The 18127-nt window shown below is 52.9% G+C and overlaps 3 protein-coding genes across 3 annotated transcripts; 1 reads left to right on the top strand and 2 right to left on the bottom strand.

Moving 5' to 3' along the window:
• Positions 1-9301: 9301 nt before the first annotated feature.
• Positions 9302-11319, bottom strand: SODALDRAFT_267062 (RWD-domain-containing protein; the record flags this gene model as incomplete). The annotated part of the gene is made up of 2 exons (XM_028607527.1): positions 9302-10659; positions 10731-11319. The coding sequence occupies 2 exons, from the start codon at positions 11317-11319 to the stop codon at positions 9302-9304; spliced, it is 1947 nt and encodes a 648-aa protein (XP_028470994.1).
• A 524-nt stretch (positions 11320-11843) lies between these two features.
• Positions 11844-12961, top strand: SODALDRAFT_305065 (PAP2 superfamily protein; the record flags this gene model as incomplete). Its single annotated transcript, XM_028608995.1, has 2 exons — positions 11844-12125; positions 12299-12961. The coding sequence occupies exons 1-2, from the start codon at positions 12072-12074 to the stop codon at positions 12959-12961; spliced, it is 717 nt and encodes a 238-aa protein (XP_028470993.1). The 5' UTR covers positions 11844-12071.
• Positions 12962-13658: 697 nt separating this feature from the next.
• Positions 13659-16123, bottom strand: SODALDRAFT_33012 (hypothetical protein). The gene is made up of 4 exons (XM_028611126.1): positions 15685-16123; positions 15417-15577; positions 14954-15333; positions 13659-14891 (listed from the first exon to the last, which is right to left on the bottom strand). Exons 1-4 carry the CDS (start codon positions 16011-16013, stop codon positions 13761-13763), a joined length of 2001 nt encoding a protein of 666 aa, XP_028470992.1. The 5' UTR covers positions 16014-16123; the 3' UTR covers positions 13659-13760.
• Positions 16124-18127: the final 2004 nt, after the last annotated feature.

Here is an 18127-nt window from a genome sequence, read left to right as displayed (position 1 = left end):
ACTTGTACGTCAGGAGGGTGACTATTAGAAGACGGCAGGCCCTTTGCAGGAGGGGTGTCTTGACAGAGCTTCGGCACTCTTCTGGGTGTGGGGGCCGGCAACGGGGCGGTAACGGGGAGCCCGGGGAGCCAGGTCGCAAGCTCAGATCCTCGCTTCTTTAGGGGTTATAATAGAATACATCCGAGTTATATCTGGCGTGGCCTAGTTCACTATCTTGACAGATTGAGATTCAAAGCCGCTGCGGTTCCACGGTTCCAGGGTTTAATTGCCGACACGCGGAGTGGAAGAACGTCGAGGCATGGAGGGAGAGAAATTATCCCAGAAGAGAAATGTGGTTTTCCATCGCAAGTCGCAGGACTTTGTATGTATGAGATAGAGGGTTTCGTGGCTCGGTCCCGGGCCAGTTAGGACGTTTTGAGCAACTGCGCATACCTCAAGACCTCGCTCTCCATCATTATGAAAGGGGTCGAGACGAAACCTGGGATCACTGAACCGAACCCCATCCAGGTCTCTTTTCTTCCCTTATCCTGGCCCCGCCCTCTTCTGCCGAAGCAACTGTGGGAGTTTCCTTGCACAAACTCCCCTGAGTGGAACACAGTTGGCGGGAAAGCTCCAAGTCCTGAGGGACTAAAGTTAAGGGGGGAGGTACTTCGTAACGAAGTACGAATAATGGTCTGCCTCCTCGGCAACATGGGAGGGACGGAGACCAGGACCCTACAAGGATCTTACGACCAAAGCAACTGGGGGTGTGGAACGGGGGGTGAACGGCGGAGGGTGGGTTGGCAAGCAGACAGGCTGGGAGCCGGTCAGGACCCATTCACCCCTGATGCAGCCAATGTGAGGGCGGGATATGACAGAGAATCCTCCGACGGCTGCTGGCCCACAGAATTTCTTGGATTGGATGTTGCTGTGAGGGGGTGAAGAGCGTGGTCGAGAATCGAAGAGAAGAACAACGGTGCATGAAATTGCTCGAGACAAGGGTGGTCAAAGTGGGAAAAACGAACTGACCACAGGGCCGAGGACTTGGCGATACAAGGACAAGTTGTCAGTATAGGTACGCCATGCCCTGAACAGAAAGAATCTGGATTGGTCGGAGTCTTCAACGTCGAGCTTCCTCTTACGAGAATACCACAATATAAAGGCCGGGGAGCAATGCAAGACTGCGACTCGATGTAATTACTTGTAGGTAAACAACGTGCGGCGTACCTGGTCAATAATAGCCTGTGCTGTTCAGATGTCGTCGAAACGAGGGGCAAGGGGAGCTAGGTCAATTATCGATCAAAGCTTCTCGAGAAGTCGTCGACGAGCTAACTGAATGTCTCGAGAAGAAAACGGCATAGACGTGTCTCCGCGATGGAAGGCAGAGACACATTCCTCGGTATCTCCATACCTATCCATGCTCCTGCCGGGGGTTCTCATTCCCCTGGACGAAAGAACCGAAGGCTTGTTGAAATGGAGTGGAATAGCCGCGGAGGTGATGATGGAAGAGTTCCCGAATAGGGAAGCTAGCTACGTGTGCCCGTAAATGACCAGGGTCCCCCCTGTCGGACCGGATCTGATGGAGGGGAGTCCGAATATGTTAATGGACAACTGAGATTGGAGAGCGGTTGAGCTATGCGAATATGCATCTCTGCACCATTCGTACCCGGACTTCGTAGACACTTGAACTCTCTATCGTACGAAGCAGGTCGTCCAAACCGAGGTTCCTCCAAGCGGCGATGATTTGACCCAAGGAGGCGAAAAATAGTAAGGGACGGATGAAGTCCGTCTTCTTCCACATCCACACGCGTTTACAGGAACCGGGAAGGCTCTCACATGGGGGCAGTCGGCCAGTGCATAATGTGCCAGTATTCGCATGGAATCATTACTTCGTAGTCCGTATGAGTGTGTACTTTCGTGCTTTCGTACGTTCGCACTTCGGAGAGACATGAGACGCCGGGGCTTGAGGCCAAAAGAGGTATAGAGAGCTACCTGTTATCCTCTCAGACTCGCAGAGACTGGAGAAGATCCACCAGACTGGGGACTGGGGCTGCCTTAGCACGGTACATCTTCGAAGTACGTACGTTGTTGTATGCACGTTGTATCCGTAATGCTCCCCAGCATCCGATCCCACCAGTCATAGCGCGGCGAGCCGGCAGGCTACCATGAACTATGCACGTACGAACAGTTGACCAAACCGCCCGCAGGACGCAGAAGGGCTTGCAGCCGAAGCTAGAATCGGCCTAGCTCGTTTTGCTGCCCAGATATTTGGCCGAAATTCCCAGAGAAGGGTGGGAGGCATCAGTGGCGGACGGGCCGCTTCGAGATCGAGCAGGCACTGGAAGATTGACAAGATCTTAGCATCTTAGCCCCAGCCAACAGTCAACTTTTGGTAGCGAGGGTATCTTGTCTGGTGTTGTTACTCCCGTAGATGCGATCATACGAAGTACGAACACTCACAGAAGAACCTGCCTGCCCCATGGCTTACAGAGTACGAAGAAAGTGCGCACAACTCGCTCAGGAAAATGTCGATTCGCACTCTCACCCCGCTCCATGTCCACGTTCTCTGGCCTGGTCTGTTTGCTGGACTTCTTTATGTAGCGAGCGGGACTTTCGTCATGCATCCAGTCCATATATCAATCAATCTGCGATAAGGCATTTCGCTGGGAAATCGTATCATTGGGCGCACTGAGCTAGCCTCCACGGAGCAGAGGTAAAAGACCTGGACGTGAGGCGAGGAGGGGCGGGAATCCTAGCGGGCGTTTGCGAAATGTGAAATGAGGTAGGTCAGTGAAAGAAAGACTTGGGAGTGAATGGATCAAAGAAGGTATGTACTGCAGAGGCGGAGGAGGCCGGGAATGGATACAGTGCACCCGTACAGTGTGTATCTCGGACACTTAGGTACAACGTCCTTGTCCCCTTATCCCCTCGTACCTTCCTCTTGAAGATCACTAAGGTAAAGAGGCACTTTGTATGTGTTACACCTTCTATCTGCGATATGAAATGTACACTATAAACCTGAGAAGTCGGGATATAATGAGATAGGCAGGTGGTTAATACGAGGTAGCAAGAGGAGGATAAAAAATGAAAGCGTGTATAAGGCAGGACTAATATGAAGGTGGGGTTTAAGGTCGGTATCGCCTTCTGCCTGAGTAATTAAGTGCGAATCATGGACAAGCATGAGGTAAATACAAACCACTCGTACTGTGTTAGGCATATCGGGTTTGTGGGCGCTATGTTCAGTCGTTGTTGCCTTTATATTAAGGTACCTTACATATCTCCTAAGGTACCTTATTATTAGGTACCTTAGTCGGTAAAAACCCAAAGGGTTGTTATGGTTGGTGACGAAACGGTAGCAGACTGACGAAACAAACATTACCAGCTTGTACTAAGTCTTTCGCACGTACTATTGGTAGGATATCAGAGGAACGTCCTACCTTATGTATGTACGGATATCTTGAGTAAGGTACCTACTTCGTACATAGCACCTTTGTTGTGTGGGTGAGGGGTATCGATCCCGTCTTCCATCACGTCGTTTTCGACGAACATGCTTCTCATGTCTACCTTAGAATAACATAACTACCTTACCTTTAAGGTACCTTATTCTAGGAATCCACCATCCATGTCGACCACATCCCCCCAATCATACAAAACAAAGTCGCTGCCCCATCTCGGTGCATACGCTAGATCGTTATCCGACAACTTGCCTGTAGGTGAACCGTAATCCCACTGCTCCCTGTTCCACTTTCATTTCTTTGGCTCGCGGCCGCCTCGCGATTCTTCTAAACCGCACCGAGCTCGTCGTACCCTTTTGATTTCCGGCCGACTCTCATCGCGGAGATATACCCATCCCCTCTGAGCGTTCCCTCTCCTCCGAGAGCCTCCGCATCCTGCCTTACTGTCTCCGGACTCCTTTAGCTCGGTACGCCGACCCCGAGGCACGCCCTCAGGATTTGAATTACGCAAGTTCCTCCACCAGATGCACAGATTGTCCCCTGATCACCGTCACCCACCGTCGGCCCCTCTCGCTCATGAAGTGTGCATATGTTATGCATCGCACCCGCCCTCCATCTCCTTGCCCGGTCCACCATGGCGGCGAGCCCATAGGTTGTTCGATGGACGCGATGGCTCTGGAGGAGCATTACGAGGAAACCCCGCTGCATAGGGTCCAAGGAACTGGCCAAAAATACCTGTCATTCCAGCCATGGTCGCATCTTTGAGAGCCTCGTCCCAATCTAGTATGGTTCCCCAGCCTGACGTTTTTTCTTTTCTTGTTCTGTTCTGTTTTGCCCCTGGTTTGATCTCCAGATTCTCAACAGCGCCTTATTGACGCGTTGCAGATCTTCGAAATCCCGAAGTGGATGTAACCATCCATACGGCCCAGGCGGACATTTTGCATGGACCCAGCGATCCACGATACTCCTACACTACTACTCCATCCTCCCGCCATGCACCAACATACAATGTACTTCGTACAACGTACAGTTACAATAACCCTCTTCTTCTCAACACTCCGTCCAATAATACAACTCGTACAACTCGTCCTCTGCAACCATGACACTTAAGCCGGGTACCTCCCCGCCACCGAATAACACCCTTGAGTTCAGTGCTCAAAGTGTTCAAAAAGCTCCACGGTTTTAATGCCCCAGTCAATACCAGTGTGGGGAACGGCATATGTGCTTCTAGCCTGTCTCACTCAAATGGCGATCAAAGACCGATTTCCATCATATCGAGCTCCGGACGAACGCTAATTGCGAGGGTAGTCCCGCAACGCTCCACGTCAGGGACCTTCAAAGACAATGGCTTTCATGTCTTCGATCGGTAGTCTTTCCGACCAGGCCCCTGGTCATCTTTATCTGCGAATTTTATTCGTAGTACCGTGCTATCAAAGCTTGGACCACATGTCGAAATTATGCATGCTTTGTCGGTCACAATGTCAGGACGCGAGCCACCCCATGGAAACAAAAACGTCCGGTCCAGGTATGTATCCGTACAGGGCTATATTTGAGGCAACTATAGAGATGGGCAGATGATTTATCCCTGTCTCGACTTGGCGCGACAACCCAACCAATACGAGGGCTTCGTATATTAAACCTGGCGTTGAAGATGCCAATACTCCGTACGCATAATCCTCACAAATTATACTACCACTCGGTGTATGTAAGAAGATTTGTGCAATCCTTTGGTGCGACTGCTTCGTAGGAAATATCCCGGCGCCTATCAAGACGCGTTTGTCTTTTCTTTCCTTATCGTCTGTTCATATAGAACGCGTTTGCGAGTCTAACGAAGTAAACAGTTCCGAAAGCCGCTCATTTACTCCGTCATACACATAAACCCGGGCAACCATTCATCATCCCCTTCACAGTGTAGGCTGTGAGCACGTTGGAGCCCGCTAACGCCAGTGGGCGTTGTCACGAAACAATCGGCGTCAGAGCGCAGAAGAACGGACGTTTGTTTCTTCGGTTCCTGACTAATAACGGTTGCAAGCCGCTTTTGCCAAGGAATTCCACCCAACCAACCCCTTGCCAGACTTGGCTTCCGGGGCGGCGGTCAGGCTGGCTTGGTCAAATTTGGGTAGTCCGTCCGGCCCAGAGAGCCGGGTTTGGCAAGCGAGCTCCGACGACCTATATCAAGCCTCATATCAAGCAAATGGGTGATTAAATCTACGAAGTATCAAGCAACGGAGCCCCAGTAACGACTTGGTAATTATCTGCCGAGTCCCTGGCACATGAATCAGTCGATATATGAGTTCCTTTCGCCTCGCTAATACTTAGTATCTTCGCCCGATGAAGGCCAGCTATCCTTGGCGCACCAAATTCTACCGTTGACAGGCACCTCCTGTCAGGTTGGACTCAGCCACTACGTTGTAAACAGGGGAAGGGTGCCCAATCGAATTGCCGGCTCGGACAAGACTGATGGTATCGGTTCTGACCTTGGGCGAAGTGACAGAACGTCAGCAAACCTGCCCAGAACTTTATGATACCCCTATAGCGCTACCCGGTGTACGTTGTACATACACCCCCCCTGGCTCTCTGCATCCGTTATGTAACTAACACAAAGTACTTCGTAGTATGAGAAGCACGACACGGCCTCCGTATGTACCGGGCCCGCGGAGGACGACCCCAGATTAGTTATCGTCAGTGCGACTAGAATACATACCTACCTCCTCAAACACGCCACCGCTCTTCTTCCCGAAATCGGGGACGGAAAGAGTTGAATGAGGCCCGGGGGCCAACCCTGCCTTCAGCCGTCCTTTGCCAGGGCGTTAGCGTTGGATCTCAGAGGAGCTAGGGAACACTCTCGCTCGAGCAGGCTGGAGGTTTGCCTAGGTAGTGTGGCGGACGATTAATCTCGGCATTTTATTAGATGCACGCAGTACTACCTCCGACTCAACAGAACGGCCAGGACGCCAGAGTTGGGGGTCAATGCCAGCACAGTCTTTGGCGCCAGAAACAAAAGGCTGATAATACCTAGCCCACAAAGTCCCCGTGGGAACGCTATCGATCAATCAATCCTCTGGCGGTAGCCGATAGGAAGAGCGGAAAAGGTCTACAGCGATACACAAACGACGAAGCAGTTTCTTCTAATTAGGTACTCTAGGGGTGTACTTCTGGCCTAGTCCGTAATCTTTTCTTGGTCAAACGAATATGGCTTACAAGCATGATCAACACCATGTTCAAGGCCCTGCTCTCCTGACAGGCTGACTGAGGAGCGCATCAGTTCGAGACATCCCTTTTTTCCGGTGCCAGATGAGCGATCTATCCCAAGACCCGGTCTTATTAGCGTATCCGTACCTCGACCGGTCCCTTCAGCTTTAGCCTGAAAAGCCCCTTATTATTACTTCCGGGTCAGTTGGGCTTCCTATCCATTCCAGAAGACATTTTGGCGAAATAGCTTCGACTTCCTATGTCTCTGGCTGGTGAAAAAAATCAGCCCACATCCCCCCCCCTAGCTATCTATCTTTGCCAATCTAATGGTTCGATGCAAAGAACGCCGCTTGACATGCATGGATGGGACTTGGGGTACTTCGTACGATTCCCTGCTAACTCTTGTCACCCGTGAGCGCGGGCTTCTTGCCCTCTTTACCTGGAACCCTAACAAGGAGAAGCAAGGAGGAGAAGCCCTTGACCTAATATTTCTGCCCAGATATGCACTGCCACGGAGACATTGGAAGCAGTGCGGCGCTTCTAAGACCGATCCAGGACACTGGAATCAGCCAAGGGGTAACGGGAGGAATCGGACCCAGAGGATCTTACGGGAACCATCAAACGGAAGGGTCTAGGCCTTGGAGAGATCGACTGCGTTCGGCAGATGGGCATACATAGACGCCCTATCTCTTCTTGCCTCTCCCCGCACGCGGAGCAGGAATCGCCGCGCTTTCGACATACCAGTATCCTATCAGTTTCCGTTCACCAGGTACGAAGCACAGTCGTCCCTGCAGCAATGGGTTCGGCACTTCTTCAGGTCTAGAAACCCCGACTCCCTAAGGCCACTTCGCAAGTTTAACTGGATAGTAACTAGCTCCGAAGACGAACGGCAGTATCTGCGTGGCTGGTAGTGGTAAGTAAGTAAGCGTGTCCGAGATGCATAGTATCATAGAGCTGGGAACACATCTACGGCAGATTGATTACCTTGTCACGCCATATGAGGCCGTGCTGGAGCTCCTCCTTCGAGCATTTTCCTCTGGGCAAAAAGGCAGCGGCAGCTGAGAGGCGTTTGTTTTGTTGTCACCCCATGGACAGCTGCTGGATACCTATTGCCATACCTAGTACATTGTATCGTGTATTCCTTCTTCCTTTTCATGCTCGGCATCCGGTCTTCTTTAAGTCCGAGGATAAGACCGCCAGGGGGGTTAGATCCATGCTCGAACGAGATACATGCAACAATAGCAATAAGCTCACATGGTGCCTGACAAGTTGAGAAGAGAAGCAAGACAAGTCTCTATTACCCAATCCTCTAACACTTGCCCTGTCGACCTGTTTTCACTCTCCTCATATGCCCACTACACTAAGTTTGTATACAACTTTGACTGAAAGGGGTTTGCTTTTCTTCCTAGACGAGTGAGTAACAGGGCAACCAAACGGATGGTATACTTCGAATAAAGCATGACAGTGAGCCTGGAAACTCTCTCGATTTGTATCTGTGAAACGTGGGCTTTCCCCTCGCTCCCCAAGCACGCACCAGAAGCAGCGTAACTCGCAATCACCCTATCCATACATATGTCCACTGCACATATTTGGGGGGTGGAGGGCGAGGGGCTACTGCCAATACCACTCACTGTAAGGCTGTCAAGGTGCTGCGTGGCCGGATCGAAAATCGTATGATGCAGAGCTACCCGTACTCGGTATGCTGGGTCCTTTTGTTCTCTGGGACCTGTCCCTTGCGCGACATGCCCACTAGGTGGATTTAAGGCCCCCTGCTTCCAGCGGGCTGATAGAGTTGCCCCTCGTTTCTGACTCTCTTGAGCCCCAGCTTGTTTACGAAAGGAATATCATGCGCCGTTGGGGAGAAAGAGGGGGGAAACATATCCAGCATGGCTGCTGCAGGGCACACATGTGGCGGAATCGCTGCTCGCTCCCGATATCGCTCGCGCGGGGTGGGGGGTTTTATTTTATTTTATTTTATATTTTATTTTATTTCTTTTAGTCAAATGGAGAGCCCCAAGCGGCGTGGTGTCCTCCGCAAGAACACGAGAACGCCATGCATGCGACGACCGAGACGCTCACCCTCCTCCTTGGGCAGCGAGTCCCCCGTTCCTGGCGACAGTTAGCCGCCCGGAACGCAGTGGAATTTGATTGTGGTTCTCTCCTGAGATGTCATCCGCGCAATGCTCCCCACCGTCTGTCTACCTGGGCCCTTTGGCTGCTCCTCTTCCTCCTGGCTTATCTTACCGCGGTTGACTAGCCTCCAATCGCCAATGCAAGCCCTTAGCGCACCTCCATTGCATAGGCTTCTTTGGCGGAACCTGCAGATGCCTGATGGGAAGTTGTAACGTAATCATTCGAGTCTGACAAAGGTGTATCAAAGGAGAAGAAAAAGAGAAGGGGTAAGTTGGGGATTGGGGGTTGGATTGATATGTGGAGGGCGTGGACACAGGTCTCATCGACAACACCGTATGTACGTAGTCAAGTGCATATTGTTCATCGTGTTTGGACGCTAATTAGATGGTAGTAATGACATACTCAACAAGAGCCGTCCATGGCTGGGTATCGATACCGCGAGTTCATCATCCAAGTCGTGAAAATTCGTGTGGGTGGTGCCATTGCGATCCAACCCATGGCTAGGTAAAAACCCCCCTTTCAGGCTGGCCCCAACACAGAGTTCAGTGGACAAGAGGGGCCACGATTGGCATCTCTTCGTCGTCGCTGTCCTCCGAGTTCTCCTCGTCGTTGAGCGCCATCTCAACAAAGTTCCTCACCCAAGCCGCATCGGCGGGATGGAGCGCATCGTCTAGTCTTCCCCTCATCCGGACGGGAATCCGCCTCCCCCCATTTCGAAAGTCACCCCCGGTTCCCCGTCCAATGGCCCCCCCTCTTCCGCCTCGTGCTGCTTGATCCGCCGCAGGCGGTGCGGGTGTAGCGAGGGGACGGCCAGCCCCTTGCCCGCGCCCTCGACCTCGGGGTTGTTGATCTCGGGGCGGTGCTTGGCCGCCGATGCGAAGAACTAGAGGTGCCTCGAGAGCCACCGCAACCTCGGCATTTTGTTGTTGTTGGTCGTCACCTTCAGGTCTCGCAGGACCGTCCTCATCGTCCACATTGACAACCTCTCTAACCCGGGGGACAGCGACGGCTTGATTCCTCCCACGCCGCCGGTTGTTCGCTCGCCCCCCTAAGAACCCGTAACCTACGTCATTGCCGTCACCATTCTCCAACTCCCAGAGCCGCATATAGCATCCTGTTCTGCTACCATCAGGCCGCTCGTTGTAGTGCTCGAAGGGGCTCGCCGGGGGAAGCCAGGCGGCGCAGAGGTAGCAAAAGTGCGTTTGACAGCGGAAGCAGATCATGTGGTTGCATCCACGGGTCTTCTGAGAGGGAACGCCGCACGTCGGGCAGGACGTGGTGTGGTGGGCAATGTAGTCGATAGATGCCTGCTCCTCGGGCGTGATCTCGTCCGAGTCGCGTCTGGGTATGCATAAGAAGAACTCGCCATGCCAGGACTGAAAGCAGCGGCTGCAAAAGGCAAAGCCGCAGTCCTCGCAAATGGCCAGGCGCTCCGACGGATCCTCGGACTTTTTCGTCTTCTTCCCTTTGTCGTCTTTCTCGTCCGACTTTTCCGCTTCTTCGTCGTCTGAAACCTCAACGAGTTCGAGACCCTCGGGCTTCTTGTGCTTCTTTGATCTCGCGGCCCCGTCGCACCACGAGCGTGGACAGTAGATGGTGTTCTTGTCCGACTCGAGTTCGGTCTTGTACTTGAGCGTTACGTATCGGGAGACAATTTCCTGGGAGAGGCCCATCTGCAAGAGCTCGCTGGGACTAAGAAAGGCTCTGACTCTGCGTCTCTTTCCCGATCCGGCCTCCGCCTGAGCTGCGGCGCGATCCTTGGCGCAGTTCGGGGTGAGACATCTAACGACGGCAAGGTCTCCTTCGGTGATGGCCGTTTTATAGAAATCTTGCAGACAAGCAGTGCAAAAGACGTGACCACATTCGAGCATCCTATGACATACGGCTCCCTTCTTGGGTTCTTTTCGAGTTTGGTTAGCAATGGTACACGTCAAACTGTCTTCCGATAAAGTCGAGTATGGAGAGCTTTACCTAGACAAACCCCACAATCAAAGGTCTCCCTCTCAAAAGTCTCGCGTCTGGCCCTGACATCATAGTCCAGGATGGAGATCATGTGTCGCGGGTCTACCCCAAGGGTTCCGTCATCGTTAATCAGACCGAAGACATTTTCAGCTGCCTGCTGAACATGGTCGATATAAGCAAAGGCAACCATATTGTGGCCCATCTCTTCCCACATGCGAGGTCCCTCCTCTTCCAACTTCTTTGTAGTCTCGAGCGGAAGCCACGGCGGTGTGGTCGAAATCGTGACTGATGGAGGTCGTTCGGCGGGGTATCCTTCCGGTAAAGAAAGGCGCAGGTTAACAGCAGGTAGATGTGCAAGCACCTGCGAGTCCATGGCACCGGGTGCTTCTTCATCCGAACCCGTCAGAGTCGCCGTAGTAAGTTCCGCTGTTCCAGAGGCCGCAGGATACGTGACGGTGATGGGGTTGGAGGGATGGACTGGTAGGTCCAGCGAGAATGATACGGCGGAAGGGTCATCGTGTTTCTTAATCTCGGGAAAGATGGCCTCGAGGGCAGCGAGCTCGGTAAAGCGCTCCTCAGCGCCATCGGAGTCGTCCATGGCCGTACGGAGACTTGGTAGAAAGCTCAGTGTGCATATCAGAAGGGAACGATGTCTGAATGGCGAAGTGCGCGGAGCGTGCCTCTTATAGCACAAGCGACGAAGAGGCTGCCTCCCTCGGTATCTTCTTCAGGCAGCGATAAAGAAAATAAATAAAAAAAATGGGAGGGGGGGAAATGCGGCCTAGTTGATGTAGAGGCAAGTTCCGGTGGGATTGGGGGCCAGAATGCTGGAAGCAGTTGTAAGGATCGCCAAAATAGGTTCAGATAGAAGATGAGTCGACCTTGAGTTGGCCTCAGTGGGGATGTTGCGGGAAGCCGGCGTGATTGTCAGGACTCAGCTGCCTAGGTATGGCAGTCGTAATGATTCCGGAGTACATACTGTAGTACAAAACTACCTACTTTGTGCAGTTGAGACGCCCCGCTACGGCGGTAAGTACGCCACGCCAGGTACCTACCTACCTACCTAGGTAGCCACTTCGTCCCTTATTCTCCGTACTTCTCACTCGCGAGCAACAAAGGCCGGAACTGTTACTATTTTGAGCCTCCCTCTCAAATTCACGCTTCTACCTTCTCCGATCTGGGAAACGACGACACACGAATCCGATTGAGCTGGCTCTTCGGGTTTGAATCTTTCACAGGAAGCTGTCATTTAGCCGTCCGTTTCGTTCGTTTTCCTGTGCATAGGACTTGGACCACAGTCCGTTGCTACGGGGTGGGCAACAGGCAAACACCTCTCCGAACTCCGAAACAATGGCGGACGACACGAGGCCCCTTGCATCCCTCTCCCTAACCCACGTTTACTATGTGAGTAGACCTCTGTTCCCCGCCCTTCTTTTCCTGCGCCTTGTCGAGTCGAGTTCCCTTCCTATAGGCCTCACTTCGCAAAACCCACTCAACTTCCCTGGCCCGCCAAGATCCCGAGACCACAGGAACTGAATAACTGAACTGACTGACACATGTCTTTCCCTCCCACCTAGGACCCCGAAGACCCGCTCTCCTTCCTCTGCGCCTGGCTGGCCCTCCTCCCCCAAGCACTCTGCGTCGTCTACGTCACGTTGATCTGGTCGACCCGTGAAGTCGAAGTAGCCCTGATGTTCCTAGGCCAGCTAGGCTGCGAAGCCGCCAACTTCGCCCTAAAGCGATTGATAAAGGAAGAGCGCCCCCGCCGCATCCATGGGAAAGGCTACGGCATGCCTTCCTCCCACGCCCAGTTTGTCTTCTTCTGGGCACTTTTCCTCGTCCTCTTCCTCTTCATCCGTCATAAACCACCGCACGACCCGGCCCGCGACGCCCGCTACCGCTCCCGCGCCCTGTCCCGCGCCGAACGCGTCGTAGGTTCCGTCATAGCCTTCACCGCGGCCGCCGCCGTCGGCTGGAGTCGTGTCTACCTGGGCTACCATACCGTCCGCCAGGTCCTCGTGGGGTGTGCTGCGGGCGTTTGCTGCGCCGTCGCCTGGTTCGCTGTCACCTCGTATATCCGTGACCAAGGGTTTCTGGACTGGGCTCTGCGTATTCCCTTGGTAGAATGGTTTCGCTTTCGCGATCTTCTGCTCGAGGAGGACTTGTGCCAGGCTGGCTGGGAGAAGTGGGAGGAGAAGCGCATCCAGGCGCGAAGCAGCAAGGCTCGTAAGGTAAAGTAGTCAAATATTTGTGGAAGCTCTGTTGTGAAGAAGTTTGAAGTCGACACCACATCGATCGGCGTCATCTTGAGACTCATGTCGTGCCCGCTTGTTTATCATTGTTCACTATTTCCCCAAGTTACCCATGTCGCGCGAGGCGGATTACCGAGAACTACGTGAAAGCAAGGACTCAAAGTTCACCACAATCTCAAGTCTTCGACCGAGTGTTGAGTAAGTAGAGTGTAGTTTATTGACTGCGCTGTAGGACAGTCGAATTTATACATATAGGAGTCGAAGTCAGCCAGCGATTCCACTCGCCCCATCTAAAGGACGGCGAACCCAGCGATGGCGTCTATTCCAAGTTTAGGTCGTTGTAAGAACAGGAGAAGGCTGGAGTGAAAAGGGACAAAAACCCCTCATAAACAGGAGCCGGACATGTCTCAGTCGCCTAGGTATCAAAAGGACTCGCCCAGGAAGCAACCAGAAAGAAAAAAAGAAAGGAAAAAAAGGAAAAAGGGAAAAAGGGAAAAAAAGAACTCCGCGATGCGGGAACGTCGTCCACGACGTAAGTAGCCAAGGGAGAAGAAAAAGGAAGAAGAAAAAAAGAGATCCTCCATCTCCAACTCCGTCCAAATAGTTTGGTGGATCTTGTATTAATCTCACCCCGTTCCCCGAATCCCGTCAAAATCATGTTCTATCCTTCCAAGTCCGACATGGTCCCGTGCACGCGCGGCGGGCCGCGGGACGACGTTCTTTTGAAGAAGCGCTGGTGTTTTTTGAAGGCCGTAGTCGCGTCAAGCGCACCTTCTTTTCAATCATATCATATCCATTCCGCTTTATGAAGCCCCTCGCAGTCGCAGTTGGGTTTGTAACACCTGGCCGGTGGTGGCGGCGGTGGTAGCGATTTCTGGACGTTAAAACCCACCCCCTGAGGACTTGTGATCACTCTCGACGGTTTGAGGGGACTCGGGTTGTATACTGCCGCCGTCAAGGTCAACTTCGGCTCATCCGGGACCCGCCCTTGTGAGCTGGGAGTCGTCGGCCGAGAGGCTATCGATTTGACAGAATCCCCTTTCGAAGAAAAGACCACTAGGGTGTCGTCGCCGTCGTCCCCATTTTCGCCCACGCCCAGAGGGCTTGGTCGCTTCGAGCCACCTATCTCCCTTTGTTTCGGACATCCAAGGTTATGTACCTCGCCGCTGTCGCGGTATATGGGAGAGTTGATGGGAGGTGCATCCTCCGCCTTGGAGAACCGGAGTCCGATCTGAACGGTGGCATGCGAACCCATGGAAGAATCACGTCTGTGGCGGAGCCCAGTATCAAGTACCAAGGGGGGAGGAGCAAGCAACTGGCCATCTTCGTCCTGCGGCTTTCGGCCGGATGAACTCGCATTCGGGGAATACGTGGTAGCAGGGAGTAGCGTAAAAGTTTTGTTCTCTCGTGGGAACAGTGAGTACGACGACTTTCGAATATGTTCCTTCAATGTTTGGAACGCCGAAGGTGGCTGCGTGGGTTCGGGAACCCTCAGCTGTGGCGTCCCCGCGTACAGTTCGTGGACTCGAAGGGGATTCGGGCCGTCGTAGGTCGGTGTGCCGGATGGGCTCTCAACTCGTTTCTCCTCCTGATCTCCCTTTCCATACCACGATGAGGCCAAGCCCGAACCCGCAGACCATCTCTGTCCCATTCCATTGTCGTCTCCGAAGCCATCGCCGTAACCGTCGGATTTGTGAACTCGAATGTCGGCTTTGAGCTTGTCTCTGGGCTCTCCATACTTGTCGCGAGGTCCGAAGGTAGTGAGGCAGCTCGACCGCAAAAATAAATGAAGACCGCCCGTCATAAGGCCCGAGAGGTTCGCGACGACGGATGCCATCATGGAAAAATTCAAGGGCTGGTTCCCTGACGTCCTCAAGTCCATAAAAATAAGGCTGTAGAAAAAGGGCAGAGAGAAACACTGCAGACGTGCGGTTAGCCAGGTGTTTCCGGAGACAGAGATGGGGAGGAGCTCCAACGTACAATAGAGATTACGGCAAAGGCCAGATAGTACACCATCCTAGAAGAGGCATCCCGTTCGACAGGATCATCAATATCACAACCGGCGTGTAGCCTCCAGAATATGACCCCGATACAGATGATGAGGGTCACGGCGATGATAATCATGACGATGAAGATGCCCTTTTTCCACCGCTGAACAAACCAGAAAAGAGAACCGAAGCAAAAGTTAGGAGGGTAGACAAAATGAGTGACGAGAAAAGAAGCGAGAAGCAGTGTGCCGATGATCGCAACGCAGCTAGCAGTTGTCCATTTGCCCTTGGGAGAAAAAGGCCGTCGTCGCAAGGCCCGAGATGTCACCTCCAAGCCGAGGACGAATTGGATATAGGGAACAATGAAGACAGCTACCGCCCCTCCCTGTCAGTATTGATTGAGATGATGAATCGCGCGAGATTTCTACCGGGAGGCGTCGAGAGACAAGACGTACCGGGTAGCATCATTTGTGATGTGAGGGCACACCCAATTTGAAATAAAGAGTCGAGGCCAGTCGACTGTGCAATGGCGAAGACCGTTCCTTGAATAACAATGCCGATAGACAATGCGAGCGGGAAGGTCTCGGTCGGGCCAACAAAGGTAAACCCCGATGTCCTGTCCCATTGTCAGCAAAGAGCTCTTACAGAATTCTCCTTTCCCCTGGTCTTCTGTTGTCGTATAGGTGGTGCGGCTTCTTATTCCACGCCCTCGTGGTAGCATACCGAAACTTGAACTTGGGATCGTCCCTCTTCTTGGTCACATAGCTGTCCCACAAGATACCCAAGATGGTGGCAAAGGCGGCCACGACATTGAAGATGGCGAGAATTATGGTCGAGGTTCGTATGGAGCGCGCGGCCTGGAATCTTAACTCGTTGAGGATGGCAGTCTGCGATGTTCCGTTCGCCTGGAAGGCGAATTCCTGGCCAGCACCGCCGCCACTGCCACCGCCCCCTACGCCGTTGCCGCCATTGCCAAAGTCAGAATCGAAAGAATGAGGGTGATCTCGCGCCCACAGACCGCCGTGGGGATCCGTCCAGCCCCAGGGGTTCATTTTTGCCAGGTAGCCAGCTATCGAAAGGGCAGTCGGAATCAAAAAGAGCGTGTGACGGGCCGTAGAGATGGCAGAATTAATGAATGGGGGAGACCATCCAGGCCATCGGCTACCGAGGAAGATCTGCCGTCTCTGAGAAGAAAGTAAGTAAAAGTCGTGAAAGCGTGAAAGGAAAGTTCAGAAGAAAGAAAGACAAAGGGCTGGCGGGGACGAAGAGCAAATGGAAAGGAGGAAAGCAGCCATGAGAAACACTGACAGTCGTAGATGGGATGGACAGGAAGATGGGGGGGGGAGGGTGTTCGAGGACACAAGGCTAGAGCCACAGGCAGAACTAGGTATGGTAGGGTTACCCGACACCTGGAGAGGGCATATCCGCAGGACAACCCCGGTGGGTAAAGGTGTGTGGAGGGCTGAGACGATCAGCTAGCGGGAACCCCGTATGCAAGACCTAATCACATTCGTAGCTACAGGGCTCTCTCGCACGCATTACCCATGTCATTGGATACCAGGTTGTAAAAATGAGTATCTTCGACATTGACATCAGGGGCTAAAGGAGGGCTGGAACCTGGGGACGATTAAACGATAGCCGGAGACCAATGCGAGAAGAGTGAATCGCGACTTGGCCCCGCCGGTTAAGGAGGACAAGACGTTTATGGGTTAGCTAGCGCAGGAGACGGGGCCAAGAAGATCGACTGGTGCCACTCGCTTATGGTGAGTCTTAGGCCAGCTGGCATGAAGAGTGGCTTCATCATTGACACCAACACAGGAGTGCTGAAGTACGTTGTACGAAGTGCTTCGTAGGGATCCAAGATGCGGCACCGGACGGGACACCAGGCAGTAAGACTTTTGGTGCAGATGTTCCCGCCATTGCCAAGACGAAGCTAGCAGACGTTCGAGCCGCGTCCGCGGCAGCTACCCCGGCCAAAACGAGGTAGAGCATGGACGTGATAATGGGTTGAGGCACTCATGTAACACACGAAGTTTCCAAGCTGCTTCGCGTCCAGGGCCTGAGAAACGTGAAGTTCGAATATGTCGAAAATGTCCGAGCTCGGGCCTCGGGAAGTCATGCACTAGACCGTATGTGGTTTAGTTTTGGGGTAACATGAGGTGCGGGTCAAACTTCTGGCTCGAGCCAAGGGGGCTCTAGACCCACTATAGCCATATCTACCGTACCTTACCTACCTTAAGCTACGAATAAGGTAGATAAGGTAATTACTTGGTTAAGGTACCCTACGCTGATGTCCTCGATTTTTCGAGTCGACATCTCCTGCTTTTGATGGGCAAGACGCCATCGCCATCTGACTCGAGAGCTTCAAGCATACTGCCTATGCTTCAAGGTCATTCATACATCGTATCCGGACTTCATGGTCCATCACGCAAACTCATCCGAAGTTCTTCAGCCCGCTCGGGCCAACGCGGAGTGCATATGGCGATGCCTACATGCGTAAAGACGGTCCAAGCGGCAGCGATATCTCTGATTCACTCTGACGTGAATTTCCCCCTACCCGTGCATAACTCGCCTTTCTTTAGTCCGACTTTATTATGGATAGGCTAAGCATCAAATTTTTTAGACTCCCTCCACACTTTCAACATACCTGCCTTCCTCACTAATAACGGCCTAACTGTTCTTCTGCCTGCCAAGAACCCCAGCACACTGGCTCTTCTGCTCCGTAGAATACGCCTTAATGCGTCGCTTCCCTCCTGCAGTCGAATTTTAGAGATTCTCGTCCACTTTATTAAGTCTTTTAATTGCCCGGCTATTAAGTCACTTTCCCCGGCCTCCCCCGGCCGAATTCCGTGGGACAGCATAGGTCCCGCTCTATCTCTCTGTCTCCGTAGACCCATTGCCACCGTCCCGGAGTGGCTGTCTATGCTGTATGGAACATCAAAGGCGATAATATCTTGGTAAGTCCACTGGAAGTGACGGACGACTTGTAGCAAAACTTTGCACCATTTTGCAAGCAACGGCTTTTCCCAACTCGTGCGTGCTACGTTACTGAGGAAGAGGATGATATCATGAAGTATGATGCTGTTGCGACTCGGAGGTAATGGGAGGAGTTATTCTCCGGTAGAGACACGGCATTTCTGTCAGATGTCTTGGAAACACACAGCGC

Source organism: Sodiomyces alkalinus (assembly GCF_003711515.1).
Source record: "Sodiomyces alkalinus F11 unplaced genomic scaffold SODALscaffold_1, whole genome shotgun sequence".
Taxonomy (NCBI): domain Eukaryota; kingdom Fungi; phylum Ascomycota; class Sordariomycetes; order Glomerellales; family Plectosphaerellaceae; genus Sodiomyces; species Sodiomyces alkalinus.
The sequence above is the reverse complement of the archived record's forward strand: the minus strand, read 5'-3'. Positions and strand labels throughout refer to the sequence as shown.